This window comes from Dromaius novaehollandiae, chromosome 1, assembly GCF_036370855.1.
Source record: "Dromaius novaehollandiae isolate bDroNov1 chromosome 1, bDroNov1.hap1, whole genome shotgun sequence".
In the NCBI taxonomy this organism is placed as follows: Eukaryota; Metazoa; Chordata; class Aves; order Casuariiformes; family Dromaiidae; genus Dromaius; species Dromaius novaehollandiae.
The window spans coordinates 218,363,296-218,377,530 of record NC_088098.1 but is presented as its reverse complement, the minus strand read 5'-3'; the positions used below and the strand labels follow the sequence as shown (position 1 = coordinate 218,377,530).

General features: G+C 54.2%; 2 protein-coding genes across 2 annotated transcripts; one reads left to right on the top strand and one right to left on the bottom strand.

Moving 5' to 3' along the window:
- The first annotated feature begins 7,183 nt into the window (after nt 1-7,183).
- LOC135327195 (olfactory receptor 52K1-like) lies at nt 7,184-8,140 on the top strand. The gene has a single exon (XM_064505302.1). It carries the CDS (start codon nt 7,184-7,186, stop codon nt 8,138-8,140), a length of 957 nt encoding a protein of 318 aa, XP_064361372.1.
- Nucleotides 8,141-13,233: 5,093 nt separating this feature from the next.
- Nucleotides 13,234-14,235, bottom strand: LOC112997166 (olfactory receptor 52K2-like). Its single transcript, XM_026123045.2, has one exon. The coding sequence runs from the start codon at nt 14,233-14,235 to the stop codon at nt 13,234-13,236; it is 1,002 nt and encodes a 333-aa protein (XP_025978830.2).

Here is a 14,235-nt window from a genome sequence, read left to right as displayed (position 1 = left end):
TAGGTGAGAGTTTCTGTTTCCCAGGGAGGAGACCCATCTCTCAGCCTGACAGACTGATCTTTTCCTGCTGGACCTGGCAGCCAGTGTGGCACGTCCATAAACCATCACTTTATCAAGGCTGGATCTCCCCAGACAAGTCTGATTGCTTCCTTTCTTGTTATTTGCAAAACACAATGTTAGCAAATTAAAGGAGACCTTCTGAGAAAATCAAACTCTCAGAAATGTTTCAGATTTACCATCACTGGGAACATGAACACATGGGATGAAAATGAAGGGCAGGGGATGAAGGTCTGAGCTGGTGCAATGTGGCAGCTGGAAGGACCTGCTCGGCTTGGACTGCGTGGACAGAGACGTGACACCTCGCAGCAGAGACAGCGTTGCCCGAGCAGCACTCCCATGGCTTGCCGATCTCTCAGGCACTTTATGGTCAGAAAATAATGACAAACTTGAGGGAATTCAGAGAACAGAAATTAGGGTGAAGTCAAGCTGGCGAGCTCAGGAGACCAGCTGGACTAGGGAATGGGTCGCAATGAGTCTTGAAGCGTGTTGAAGACTACTGTGAAGTGGAAAGGAAAAATATGTCTGTCCTACACGTCCACTGTGGAAAGCACAAGGCAGGGGCTTAAACATCAGAAGGAGAAAGAGAAATTCAGTCTGGGCTTTGAGAAAGATTTCCCGGTGGTGAAGACAGTGACGCACTGATGAGCACAGAACTGCGGTGCCCCGGGAGGTGGACTCTGCTAGTGCAGAAGAGCAAGTTGGACAGAGGTCCAGCAGGCTTAGTGATCTTGCATGGGGCAAGGATGCTAGACTGGACCCGGTTTCCTTAACATCTGCTCTGTAAGACTTCTGAAGACGGTCCATGAAGTGATTGCAGACACACTTTCAAAACCCAGACGCACACAGTCCCTCCCACACACACACATCCCTATTCCTGAAAGCAAGCAAGCAAACAGAATAGAGTAGAATGAAAGCTATATATATATATCTGTGGATAAAGTTTAGCCCTAAACTTATTCCCTTGCAAAGCAAAGTCCCTGAGATGACGAGGCACAATGTGGTCTGAGGATTTTCTTTTGCAAAAAGCCAAGGCTGCCTAAGATTTTTCAAAACCCAAGCTGCTTTTTTTTCAAGACTGTGGTCAAGAAATATGGGACTGGAGATGCTCATGGGGGCCTTTTCCAGACTCTTTTCTTATTTCATTTGGGGGATCTTTTTTTTCTTTTAAATTTGTAAGAAAGAATACTGCAGCAGCATACCCTGTTGTTGTACTGCTTCTGTTTAAAACCCTGCACTGACGGATAACCTGCCTGCTCTGCTGCTGCAGGTTTTTTCAGACAAACCAGCGTGTGCACCCGACTTACCCAGCCCCTGCAGCAGAGATGCTGGCGGCTCCTGCTTCCACCGGTCACCCTGCCTGCCTCTCCCAGCTGGCAGGCTTTAACGGTGGAAGCGTTTATAATTCTGCCTGGTGGAATCCCTAGTGTGTCTATCCCATGGCTAGAGAGAAAGGAGTGCACACGCATGCGCGCACACACACACACACACACACACGAACATGAGCGCAGCTGACCAGCTCGTTTACTGACTAGCCTTCTAATTAGCAGTTTGTTTAACTGGGCAGCTAATGCTGCCAAGCCCCCAGAGTGCTTCTAAACTCTGCAGCAGCTTGAGCTCGTCCTCATCCTTTGGCCACACGGGCTTCCAAATGCAATTCCTTGAGCCTGACATCACGACGAAATGAGGTCTGAGTCCCCTTCCATGGTCTGCACGCCTGTGCAACAGGGAGCCTGGCTGTGTCCATCCCATCAGGGCCTGGGAACCAGGGGAGGGATGTCCTGGGCCATGGTTGCGCTTTGCATCCTCTAAGGCAACAGCCGAAAGAGTGGAGCTGGGTAGAAATCCCGTGGCAGACTCACTCTGCTCTTCAGCCTGAGGACAGGCCACTCTGACCTAACTGAAGTTTCTTTTGTCTAAGTTTGTTTCTGCTGCAAAGCCAGGGTTGCCATTGAAACCCCTCTGAGCAAAGAGGGTGGGCAATGCTTCCCGAACGGGCTGGATGGAGACTCACACCTGTAACCATGGGAGAAGATCCATGCGCATACATCAGTGATGCAAATGCTGTTGTATTCCCTTCTCCTGTGAACTCAGGGGCTTCCACAGGGCCACTGGGAAAGTCCATTCATGAGGCAGCATCCAGACCTGACCTTTTCAAGCGGAAAGCTGCTTTGTGCATCCTGCTCTCAGCTGCCTGACGTACTCTGCTGAGGACCTCTTCCCACCCTGGGAACAGGGCTTTGGGCATCTCAGGCTGCGCACCTGTAGGTCATATGTTTTGAGAAGGAAGGTCTGGAGAGCCTATGGTGCCTCTGCGTAACTACCACACGCTGGTATGCTCTGTTGCCTGCTCCCCCCACCGCCCCCCAGCAAGTTTTGGTGCCGGGAGCTATGGGGGTACCGTTATTCCTCTGCAGCTCAGCCAGTGGAGCACTGTGCTGCCCCATCCCAGCTGGTCCTTATAGCCAAACCACCTCGCTCAGAGATGACTCAGGCGCAGGGGCAGGGGTGGGGCACTGCCAGGTGTTGGACAACTGCATCAGGGTCTTTGTGCAGGCAGGGCTCAGGTCTTCACACAGCGCTGCCCGCTCTGTGTCTGTGCATCTGCTGCATGCTCCAGGTGCCCCCGGCTGCAGCCGGGATGCTCCAGGCCCCCTTCACCAAGCGCGGTGGAGGAGCAGAGATGGGAGCTCTGGTTGCCTGCTCTCCCCCGGGACGGGGAAAGCAGCTAACCTAGCAGGGTCTCTTCCCTGCCTGGGGCTGTAAATCCACAACGGGAAGGGGATCCCCTGCTCCAAGGACAGCTGCAATTATGAAGGCACAGATCCTGGCCAGAGGAGACTGCTTCCCCCGCATGGCAGGGCCGGCTGATGGGAGCAGGCCAGGTCCACTGCAGCTGGGCTGGGGGAGAGGGCCAGAGGCCATGAGTTGCTCTTTCCAAACTTGGTGGGGGGTGGTGGGGTGTCACACCATCACACGCTTGTGGAGTTGGGGACACAGGCTGGCTTGTGCTCTTGGCAGAGCTGCAGCTGCAGCGGTGGGAGCTGTCACCGGGAGAGGGTCGGACTCCCGGCAGAGCTGCTGAAGGTGACTGCTGCTCCCAGCAGCAGTGTTGTTCACTGGAGAGGACGGGAGGAGCTGCACCGAGCCTGGTCGGGTGACGGCAGGGAAGGGAAAGGTTGGGTGATGTCCACAGTAGGCTAGTGCTGGGAGCGGTGCGTGCTACGTGGACACCATGAGGCAAGGAGAGTGGAGGCAGACCCTCTCACTGGAGGATAAATCCCTCGTCCAACAGGCACCAAACAATGCACCCAGCACTGGGCCTTTCCACCAGCAACTGGGACCAGGACTAAGAGACTTGGGTTGGAAGATGCTGGCCTGCAAGTCGGGTGGGAGGATCTGTGTCTTCTTTTAACTGCTGGGCACTGTGTAGATTGTACTATTGCTGAGGGGAGGTGTGATATAACCTGTGGGCATACGGAAGTCAGGAGGCACCCGAAGGCAGCAACTTCCCTCTGAGCCTCGGAAGAAAACCTCTCAGAGCCTTCCCTACTCTGCAGAGCTGGGAGTCTTCTCATGCGGAAAGTGTTTTACAGAAGGCTTCTGAAACTTCACTGAAGAGAGCAGCTGGGCAGAAAGCCCTTCAGTTTTTCCTTGGCCAGCAGCTCTCCCAATGTGCCAGGACCCAAAGCATGGCTGTTTCCCATGCTGCATTTCTACGCAGCCCTCAAAGACCATCTCATGGGAGTGAAACCAGAAAATGCCCAGCAGCTTGGGCATGGTGGAAGTGGTGAGCACCAGGTCAATGGCAGCCAGCATGGAGAGGAAGTGGACCATGGGCAGGTGCAGGCTGGGGTCCATCCTAATCACCAGGAGAACTGTGATGTTGCCCAGCACTGCCATGAAGCACATGGTGCAGAGGGGGAAGGCAAGCCAGACGTGAGCCCCCTCCAGACCTGGGATGCCTGTCAAGATGAAGGACGGGGGGCTGGAGTGATTCAGGTATGGCATGGCACACCACCGCAGGAGCTGGAAGTGAAGGCACAGGAACAGCTGGCATAGACAGGGAGAGGAATGAACTGCAGCAAGGCACTGCCATGGACCGGCCACGTGCAGAAAACCCCCTCCTGTTTTCTCAAGCACACAGACCTGCGATCATAGCATCCTGCCCCGACCCAGGTTCACGCAGCCCCATCATCCACAGGATCCAAACACGCGTGTTCTTAGCCTGAACCTTTGGGAGTTGTCTGGCTGCAGGGGAGCAGGTGGAGGTGGGCACACAGCATGCACGTTTGAAGGGACCTCTGCAGAAAAGCCTCCCAGCTGCAGTCTCACACCAGGACTCCCTGCAGCACGTGGCCTGCGAGCCAGATGGGAGCCTGCCAGGCAGCCTGGTGCTCCAGATGGGATCCCCTCACACAGTCCCATGGAGAGGTTCGTACTCCTTGCAAGCTGAGGTACCTGACTTGTCTGTCTGCCATGTGGTTTCCTTGCCCCTGTGAGGCCTCTCGTCATGTTCACAGTACAATCAGGAATGAGAAGACTGGGATGGTGGGGAGGCTCAGTGTGGGCAATGCAGAGATGAAGGAGCAAAGCATCTTGTCCGCTGCACACCACTGCACAATTATTGCAGCCTTTCCCACAGGTGTGGGTGTGCTGGCCCTTGGGCTGCTGGTCCCTCAGAAGAGAGTAACCCAAACTAGTAGAAATCTGCACCTCAGTTGCAGTGCTGTGACAGTACAGCACTTAGCGAGGCCGAGGGTGGCCCACCCAGCCAGGATGAGACCTCTTGTAGAGGCAGCGAAGAAATCCTGGGGAGTACTGAGCACCTGGGATGGTTGGATGGGTCTCCCGGAGATGGTGGCAGTAATGAACTGCTTGGGTTTTGTAAAAGGAGACAGGGAAAGCCATCTGGGAATCTGCAGTGGGGATCAGTCATTCATTGGCCAAGGGAAACAGCTTAGAGGGAACGTAATGACCTCCACTTTCTGCCACGAGGTACTCTCAGTATTTTTCTCCCGCTCCAACAGGCAAGAGTTAATGTTGGTCTTGTGGAGCTGAACATGGGAGGGTGAGAATGACATGGAGATTCCCTGGTGCTTTGTGAAATCTTCCCCCATGGAGACAACTGAGCTATAAACTCTGCAGCTGCAGGTCAGCCTTTGGAGTGCGCTCAGCCGGCTGCAGGGACTGGGGTCCTTGGAGAAGAAGAGCTGTCACACACTCACAGCTCCTTCGGAAATCTGGTGAGTCCTCTGCAGGAATCACCTCTTTGCCTGAGCACTGCTGTGCTGTCTGGGGCAGGGAAGGGAGCGAGCGAGAGCTGAGGAAAGAGAGAGTTTGAAGCAAGCCCTGATGGAGGTCCGGATCTGTAGTGGGATGGAGAAAACGAGCTTGAATTCTTCCGATGTATGGGGCTTTTTCTACTTTAATCTGTGTTGAGTTCTAGCGTGTCAGTCTCCAGGGGCTGGATAGTGTATGCAGACTGACCTAGAGGGGTCTGCACTTAGAAAGCTAAACAAGTGAGCCAGTTTTCACTAGGACCCTGTTAATTCCCCTTCTTCCCCCAGAAGCTTATGAGCTCAAGGCAGGATAGAAGTAGCAACCTTTAGTCTTGCCTGCTGGTTGCTGGCTGCGGGTAGGAGGGAGCTCACAGGCAGGTTCTCTCTCTAGGATATAAAAAAGCTTGGGCTGGGTCAAACCAGGGACGCACCGAGGCTGGGAACTGGTCTGCAGCTGCGGCTGCACCTCCCCGTGCAGCTGGCAGAGTCCCCCAGGTGTGCTGCAGGGGTCCTGGCAGAGCAGTGCTGGAGACATCCCGGGAGGAGGCTGTCAGGGCTGCACGGGTCTCGTGCCGCTTGGGCCCCAGCTGTTGCATCCTTCACCATTTGCTGCAGGAAAGGAGAGGTGTCTTGAATCCACACTGCTCTCCTGCCCTGGGCAAGATCTGGACCTGTGGGAAGGTGCCGGGGCTCCGCAGAGCTGCTTTTCAGGCTGCTGCTGCAGGGTCCCTCCTGTCCCCACCACCAAGGGAGTGACATTGCCTGGGAGCTCCCTCAAGGAGAGGTGGGCATGGGTGCAGCCACAGGATGGTCCAAGAGCTCCCCCGACTTGTGCCCCTTCTGCAGCAAGGGGAGATGCCAGTGCCTGTGCGCACTAAGTGCACCAGGACACTGACCCTCCCCTAGTTCCTCCAGAGCCTCCTGTGGTGCTTCTGGCTGCACCTCTCTTCCCTCTTCATCCCCGTCCTCCTCCAGCTGAGGTCCCCCCAGCTGCGGGACTCCCTTACCCCTGAGGGCACATCGTGGCTCTTACTGCACTGGGGATAATCTCGGACAGCAAGCGGGCTGCCTGGTTGATTGCTTCACACACATGCTCCGTTGCCACAGCACTGGGCATGGGCATGAGCTCTACCCCAACGCAAAGCCCTGTGCTGCAAGGCAGTGACAATTCCAAGTGCCAGGTCTCCTGAAGGCAAGGGCACGGGATGCAGATCAGGCTGTGAGAGCCAAATGCAGACGCATGGACATAAATCCTCATACAGTAACACCTCCACAGACTTTAAGCAGAGAAGGCTCTTTTCTCATCATGTCATCTCACTTACTGCCTTGGCCAGGCTAGAGAATCCAGTCAATAATTCCTGGGTCGCCTCAGAAACCTGGGCTTGATCAAGTCCATCTTTTCTAGAGGCATGCCCAGCTTCTAATTAGAGAAGTGAAACTAAAGGAAGGTTTGTGGCATCTCTGGGAAGTTCTCTTCTGATGGTTCCTTGCATCTTAGTTCCAGCTGTATAGCCCAGGTGTGTCTGAAGTTTGGAGAGTTCACATTGCGGTTATTAGAATTTATAATGGTGTTTTTTTTTTCCAAATTAGCAAGCGCTGAGGAATTTCACACATCAGCAATGCTGATCAAACTTTGTATTTTATGTCACTTCACTTTGTTTTTGATAAGCTCCACAGACTGACCTTGTCATGATTTAATGACAGGCAGAGTAACGAATCAGCTTCACACATTATAAGGGATTTGCAGTGAAAGTGGCACAAACTATGTATGTTCCGCAAAGTCAAATGATTCTTTCTGTTATGTTTGATTGCAAAGAAAGACTTCAGGGTGAAGCTTACAAAGGATGCCTCTCCATGTCAGCTTCTCTGCTTCCAGCAACACCACCCCAGCCGTGTTTTTCCTGACTGGCATCCCTGGGCTGGAAGCCATGCACCGCTGGATTTCCATCCCCTTCAGCACGGCGTTTGCCATCGCCCTTCTTGGGAACAGCACCCTCTTGTATGTGATCAAGACCGAGCCATCTCTGCACAAGCCCATGTTTTATTTCCTTTCCATGCTGGCTGTCACCGACTTGGTGCTGTCCCTGACCACTGTGCCCAAAATGCTGGCCATCTTCTGGTTCGATGCCCAGCAGATCACCTTCAAGGCCTGCCTTGTGCAGATGTTTTTCCTTCACACTTTCTGCATCATGGAGTCGGCAGTGCTGCTGGCCATGGCTTTCGACAGGTATGTTGCTGTGTGCAACCCCCTGCGCTACAGCTCCATCCTGACCAGCTCCCTGATAGTCAAGATTGGGTTGTTGGCTCTGCTCAGGGCATCCGGGCTCATGTTGCCCCTGCCCTTCCTCCTTCGCCGCCTGCCCTATTGCCGCTCCCACGTCATCTCCCATTGCTACTGCGAACATATGGCGGTGGTGAAGCTGGCCTGTGCTGACACCAGATTCAATAATATCTACGGCATCTTTGTGGCTCTCTTCATTGTGGGGTTGGACCTGCTGTCCATTGGGCACTCCTACCTCAGGATCCTGAGAACCGTGTTGAGCCTGGCATCCAAGGAGGAGAGACTGAAGGCACTTGGCACCTGCCTCTCCCACATCTGTGCCATCCTGGTCTTCTACACCCCTGTGGTTCTCTCGTCCGTAATCCACAGGTTTGGTCACCATGTTGCCCCTCATGTGCACATCTTGATGGCCAATTTGTACCTTCTCTTCCCTCCCATGATGAATCCAATAGTGTATGGTGTCAAAACCAAGCAGATCCGGGACCGGGTGCTCACTGCCTTTTCTCGCAAGAGGCTCTAAGTTCCAGGTGTCATCTGCTGCCGGTCCAACTTCAGCTGTGGCATCTTATTAGTTACATCCCAGAACGATGTGGGGCTCTCACAAAGCTTCTCCAGACACTTCCCTCCTGAACAGGCCCCATTGCCCCTGCTACACCATGGACATGCTGTGTGTATTTGCAACGGCAAGGTCCCTGCCGTGTCCTGAGCTACTTGCTCCACTCGGGGTTCGGCAGAGTGGGAAGTCTGGCACATCTTTGGACGATGCAGCGCAGGGACCAGACGATCCCGCTGTGCTGTGCTGATCAGCAAAACCTGCACTTGGGTCGAGTCCTCGGCTCTGCCTCCACCATTTTACCCGTGACAGCCCTGTCAGCAAGCCTCTGGCTGTGGCTCCTGGAGCAGCGATAAAGAAGATAGAGGAGCTTGTGCTGTTGGAAATGGTTAGCGAAAACTGTCCTGTCAGCAACCACGCAGCTCCTGAAACACTGTTCTGGGGCGGGCACATCCCATCCGCACAAGCACCTACAGATCTCTGCACAGTAACTCTGTGCGCAGCCCCTGAGGGGCCACGAAAATTAAGGTGAGACAGAGCTGTGCAGCAAGTACACACTTTAAATGCCTGCTGTCTCTTCTCCTGAAACTTTCCAAGTTAATGACCTGTGAGATAATAGTACCTGTGTTCTAAAAAGGGTTATGTTGGAGCTGATCCCTACGTACAGGCGGCAAGGAAGCCTGCAGAGAGGTTCAATGCACTGATCCTGACTGCAGGGAGAGACGGTGGACCCTATTCTGACCCCTCTTGTGCCAGCAGCTCTCGGTCTGTTGCTACAGGCTCTCTGCAGAGCTTGCCTCCTTCCCGTTGGGCTGCACAGCCTTTGCTCTAGCAGGGGTTGAGGCGGAGGCATCTCACGTGCGGATGTACCTGCTGTTCTGCTCCACGGGCCCCACTGCCAGCGCTGCTGCTCGCTCCTTCCCCTTTGCAGCCTGGCGGCTGCTGCACCGCTGTCGTCCCTCACATGCACTGCACCCGCATGTGCATGGTGAAGAAGGCCTGTGCCAGCATCAAGGTTAGTGCAGTCGATGGGCTGCTGGTTGTGCTGCTGATCGTGAGCTTCAGCATCCTCTGCACCGCTGTCTCCTGTGCCCTGAGCCTCCAGCCCATGGTGGCCTTTCCTCCACGGAGGCAGGCACCAAAGCCTTCGGCACCCGCACAGCCCCATCTGTGCTATTGCCATCTCCAACACCCTGCTTTGGGTGGGGGGTGTCACAGCATCACCCCCACATCCGCATCGTCATGGCCAACCTCTCCCTGCTCCTGCCCTGCTCCCCCATTGACCCCAATGCTGAAGCCCACTGGCTGTGGGGTGAAGGCCAAGCAGGTCCAGGAAAGCTTTATGGAGCTGTTTAACTGGGGGAAGTCCATGCAGCTCATGGTGCTTGAACTGGGCAGGAAACAAAGCCAAGAGCCTTCTGCACCAGAAGACCTCATCCAAAGAGCTACTCTCTTCCTGCCACTGCTCTGCTCTGATGGGAAGATCCTGGTGATCCTCTGGACCCTCTGTGATTGATGAGGAGACTCTGCCTCTGCTTGAGCTGATCAGCACTCACAGCTCAGCTCGGGGCTGCCGTTGCCTTTTGAGCTTTTTGTTTTGGAAGAGCTTCTTAGCTACTTGTGTTCAAGCATAGGACAGGTTATGATCTGAGGTTTTGGGCCATAGGGATTCTCATTCATGCACTCACCTGCATATCTTCTGGGGTTTTTTAGCTATCTTTCTGCTGGCTCAATAAACAGCTCTAACAAACACTGGAAATCTTAATTAAACCCAGGGTCCTCCTCTGTATCTGTTTGGTCCTCACCCAATAGATGACGGGGTTGAGCACAGCGGGCACCAGGATGTAGACGTTTGCCTGCGACGGCCACGATGTACACGGAGCACAGAGGGATCACCACCAGAAGTGGGCAGCCCCCAGCCCGGGGATGCTGGCCAGGAGGAAGGAGGAAGGGCTGAGGTCGGAGCTGTTGGGGGAGGGCACGGCACGTGGGGCGATGCACAGTCACGCCCGTGCATCCCACCTCCTCCACTGCCACAAACTATTATTGTATTTTGGTGAACCAGGAAATTAGGATGGTTCAAAGCCATGGAGATGAACACCCAGATATTTAAAGGGATTTTAACAGGAGTTTTTGTATTACGGCAGAAGTCTACCTGGGGGCATCAATTACACATTACCTGCAATGGTGAGTTCCCAAGGGGAGACGTAGTTATCAAAATCATCACATTTGAGTCTATCTCTATTTCTGAATAAAATGTCATTGAGATTTGTGGTTTGCCTTTTATTGAAACATTTCATGCATTTCATTTCACAAGCTTCCAGCCTTCACCATCACGGGGAGTCTCCACTTCCCAACACAACAGGCACAGACACCACCCGTCCTCCTTCAGGACACTGAGGGGTTCAGGCTCTTGAAGCTGTAGGGTCTCAGAGAAGATCCAGTCAATCTCTTTCTCCTCATCTCTCATGCCGTGCAGTCTTCCCACTTCTCCCCAAAGCTCTTTCACTTAGCAACACAGATCTCCCCAAACCACACAGACCTACCTGCAGCTGGAAGACCACCCCCCCTGCCCCAGCAAGATGCCCTCGGGACTTCCTGCAGCCCAAGATCTTCAGCCTTCTTCTGAAGCTCCATTTGGGTCAAGGCCTCTCATGTTACAGGGAAAATTGCTGCAGCAGGTATTGGGGACCATGACCAGCCACACAGCATCACCATTGCAGAAGAAGCCTGTGTTGCTTCAAGCAAAGTTGCTGACCCTTCCTGCATAAACCACTACCTCTGCTTGCTGTATTCTTGGCCCAGCTCTTACATAGGCCCCTCCTGAGCACTGGCTGAACTGGTGCTTGACCCTCCCTCCTCAGGGGGCAGCTGGAACAAAAGCTTCAAGCTCCCTTTGATCAACAACAACTGACAGAGCTCACTGGAGGCTGCTAGAGCTTGCTCGGAGTCCCAGCTTTCTGCAGCTATCCTTTCCGAGCAGCAGCAGGCACCCTCACGTTCCTGGAAGGGTTCCCAGAAATCCTTTGGTGATCCCAGAAGTTGCGAGAAGATCTCAAAGCAGATCCCAGAAACTGCTGTATCAGCTGCTGTGTCTGTTCAGTGCCTCTGTCAGCTGCTGCCTCTCTACATGTCTTTGAAATATCGCTGCTTCCTCTCCCCGAGCTTTCTCTGTGGCAATGCGTCACATTTGTGCCTGTGTCAGGGCTCTGGGTTGGGGTCTGACCCCTCGGGTCAGTGGGCAGATGTGCTTAGCAGCAGCAGCAACCGTGGGGCTCCGTGAAGGTCCAGCCCCGCACCGCTGCGGGCCCTTCTCCTGCCGCTGCAGCGGGTGCCAGGTGCAGACCCCGGCAAACTGGGGCTGGCACCGACCCACTGCCCTGGCACACGAGGCCCTGCCCACCAGGGACCAGCGAAAACCACCTGCCTCAAAAAACAAGACGCACAGAGACAGGAGAGACGTACTCCATGGGTTATAAAAGAGCAGATTTCTTTTCAAGTATTCGCGGTTTTCACCAAACTGTTTATTTTCCCTTTCCTTGCCCTCCCCTCCTCCCATTGCTGCTTGCACTGGAGATGCAGAAGGGATGGAGCAGCTGGTGGAAGAAACCAGCTGAGGAGGTGTTGGGCTGAGCTGCGTTGGAAGGGACATGGTGGGAGAAGGGCTCCGCGCCTCTTCTGCCGGAAGCGAGCGAGCAGGAGAGGCGGCACCGGCCAGGGCAGAATGGCTGCAGTGCCGGTAGCCACCTTCCAGGCGGAGAGCCCGTGGTCCTCTGGGGCATGATCCGCACGTGGCCTGGAGTCAAAACCTTCCTGAGAACCAGTGCCAGCTGCCCGGTCTGAAACACTCGTCCCTGCCTGCCAACCTCGTTCAGCACTGCAGCGTTGCATCGGTGCTGCTGAGGGGCCTGAGGTGTCTTCCGCAGCTGGTGCATCCCCTGCTCTGTGGGTCGTCTTGGCTGTGGAGAGTGGGGGCCACAATGCTGCTCTGTGGCAGATCAGCGGCTGGGTGGTGTTTATCTGCTTCAGGATGTGTCTTCTGAGCTCAGCCTGAGACCCACCTCTGTGGTGTCTTGGGCCTGACCCCGGAGCTGGAAATGCCAGAGGACGCCGGGCAGGCTGCCAGGAGCCTCCGCACGCCTTCGTCCTGATCAGGCACCAGCCCATTTGCCGAAAGGCTGCCCATAACTGTTGCTGGTCCTGTCTCTAGGGCGACGGTCCCTGAGGAGCTGACCTGGGCGATGCATTTCTCAGAAGGGATCTGGACTCTCTGCAGGCTTCCAGCTCTCTGTTCGCCCCTGCTATTCCTGCTGCCCTCCGCCACATGCACACAGCACACGTGGGCTAAGGGACTTTCCCTGGAGTTTATTTACAGTTGATTTAAAGGCATGAATGAGTAAAAGGAGTTACACACACACTCATGTTTTAAGGGACCCTCTTGGGAATAAGAGTTCGCGTAAGGTGAAGTTTTCAGAAACAGCAGGGACTTGGCAGCCTCGCAGCCCCGCAGTCGTGCGGTGCAACTGGGGTTGCTGAACGTCCCGCTGAGGCTTTATCCACTGAAATACGTAGCACATAGTTACCCTGGGAGGTTTTGTGGGAGGCAGCAGATAGGTGTGTGTGTACCACTGATTTTGAGTGTAAAAGTCTTATCAGGTGCCTGAATACCTTTGAAATCTTATTCCCATATCCAGATCCTCAGAAGGATGCCAGTGCCTAACCCCCAAGGAACTCAAAGGAGTTAGAAACCAAAATCCCTCTGCAAATGAGGCCCAACAACCTCAGTCCTCTTTGGAAATAGTAGGAACGCTCCTATACCTGGATGCTTTTCAGATTAAAAAGTGATATCTCAGAAAATGTGAGTGCTTTGGACAAAGAGACAGTTGCCCAGCACCCACCAGGAGCAGCCTGTTGGTTTCGTCTCAAGAAACCTTTGCCATCCCAAATCCGGGCATCTAGTGCAGGTTCCTCTTCCGGGCACTGGAGAGAAAAGGACATTTCTGGGGGATAATTCAGCTCATCTAACTTCACAGCTATTCTAGGATGGGATGAAGTGCCTTCTAGGAGAGCCTCCCTTTCTCAGGATCTGCCCTGTCCTTCTCAGCAGGTGAGATCCTGAGTCCTGCCAACTGCTCCAGGAGTTTCAGGATCCGTTCCCGGATCAGCTTTGTCTTCATGCCATAAATGAGTGGATTGATCATCGGAGGGACTGTCAAATAGAAGTCAGCCACCAAGACTTGAGTGTGAGGGTGCAAGCCAAAGGAAAACATCTGCAGGTACATGGAGAGGAGGCCACCTATGTAAAACACCAGGATGATGGAAACGTGGGACCCGCAGGTGCTGAGGGCCTTGAGGCGTGCCTCCCTGGATGGCAGCCTTAGCACAGACCTGAGGATCATACCATAGGAGAAGGTGATGAAGGCGGAGTCTGACCCCACCAAGAGTGTTGCCACGATGACGCTGTAGAGATTGCTGATGGATGGGTCGGCGCAGGCCAGCTCCACCACGGCCATGTGCTCGCAGTAGGAGTGAGGGATGACTCTTGCTTTGCAGTAGGGTAAGCTAGTGAGAAGGCCCATCAACGGGATCATGACAGCAACCCCCCTGGCTAGAGACAGCAGTCCTATCTGGGTGGTCCTTGAACTCGTCAGGATGGTGGTGTATCTCAGGGGATTGCAGATGGCTACGTAGCGATCAAAGGCCATGGCCAGGAGCACTCCCGACTCCACCGCCGTGAACGTGTGGATGAAAAACATCTGGACGAAGCAGCCCTCAAAAGGAATTTCTCTTGCACCCAGCCAGAATACACCCAGCATTTTGGGAACCACAGCAGTTGAGAAGACAAGGTCGATGGTAGCCAGCATGGACATGAAGTAGTACATAGGCTCATGGAGGCTTTCCTCCAGACCTACAGTGAGAAGGACCATGCCATTTCCCAGCAAGGTCATGATGTACATAAAGCAGAATGGGATGGAAATCCAGATGTGGAGAGTTTCCAGCCCAGGGATGCCCACCAGGAGAAAAGGCAAAGAGTTGGTGTTGGATTGGTTGGGGGCTGACAT

Bases quoted from the DNA above. Each gene is read 5' to 3' on its own strand.
- LOC135327195 (XM_064505302.1), top strand. From the start codon at position 7,184: ATGCCTCTCCATGTCAGCTTCTCTGCTTCCAGCAACACCACCCCAGCC.
- LOC112997166 (XM_026123045.2), bottom strand. From the start codon at position 14,235: ATGTCAGCCCCCAACCAATCCAACACCAACTCTTTGCCTTTTCTCCTG.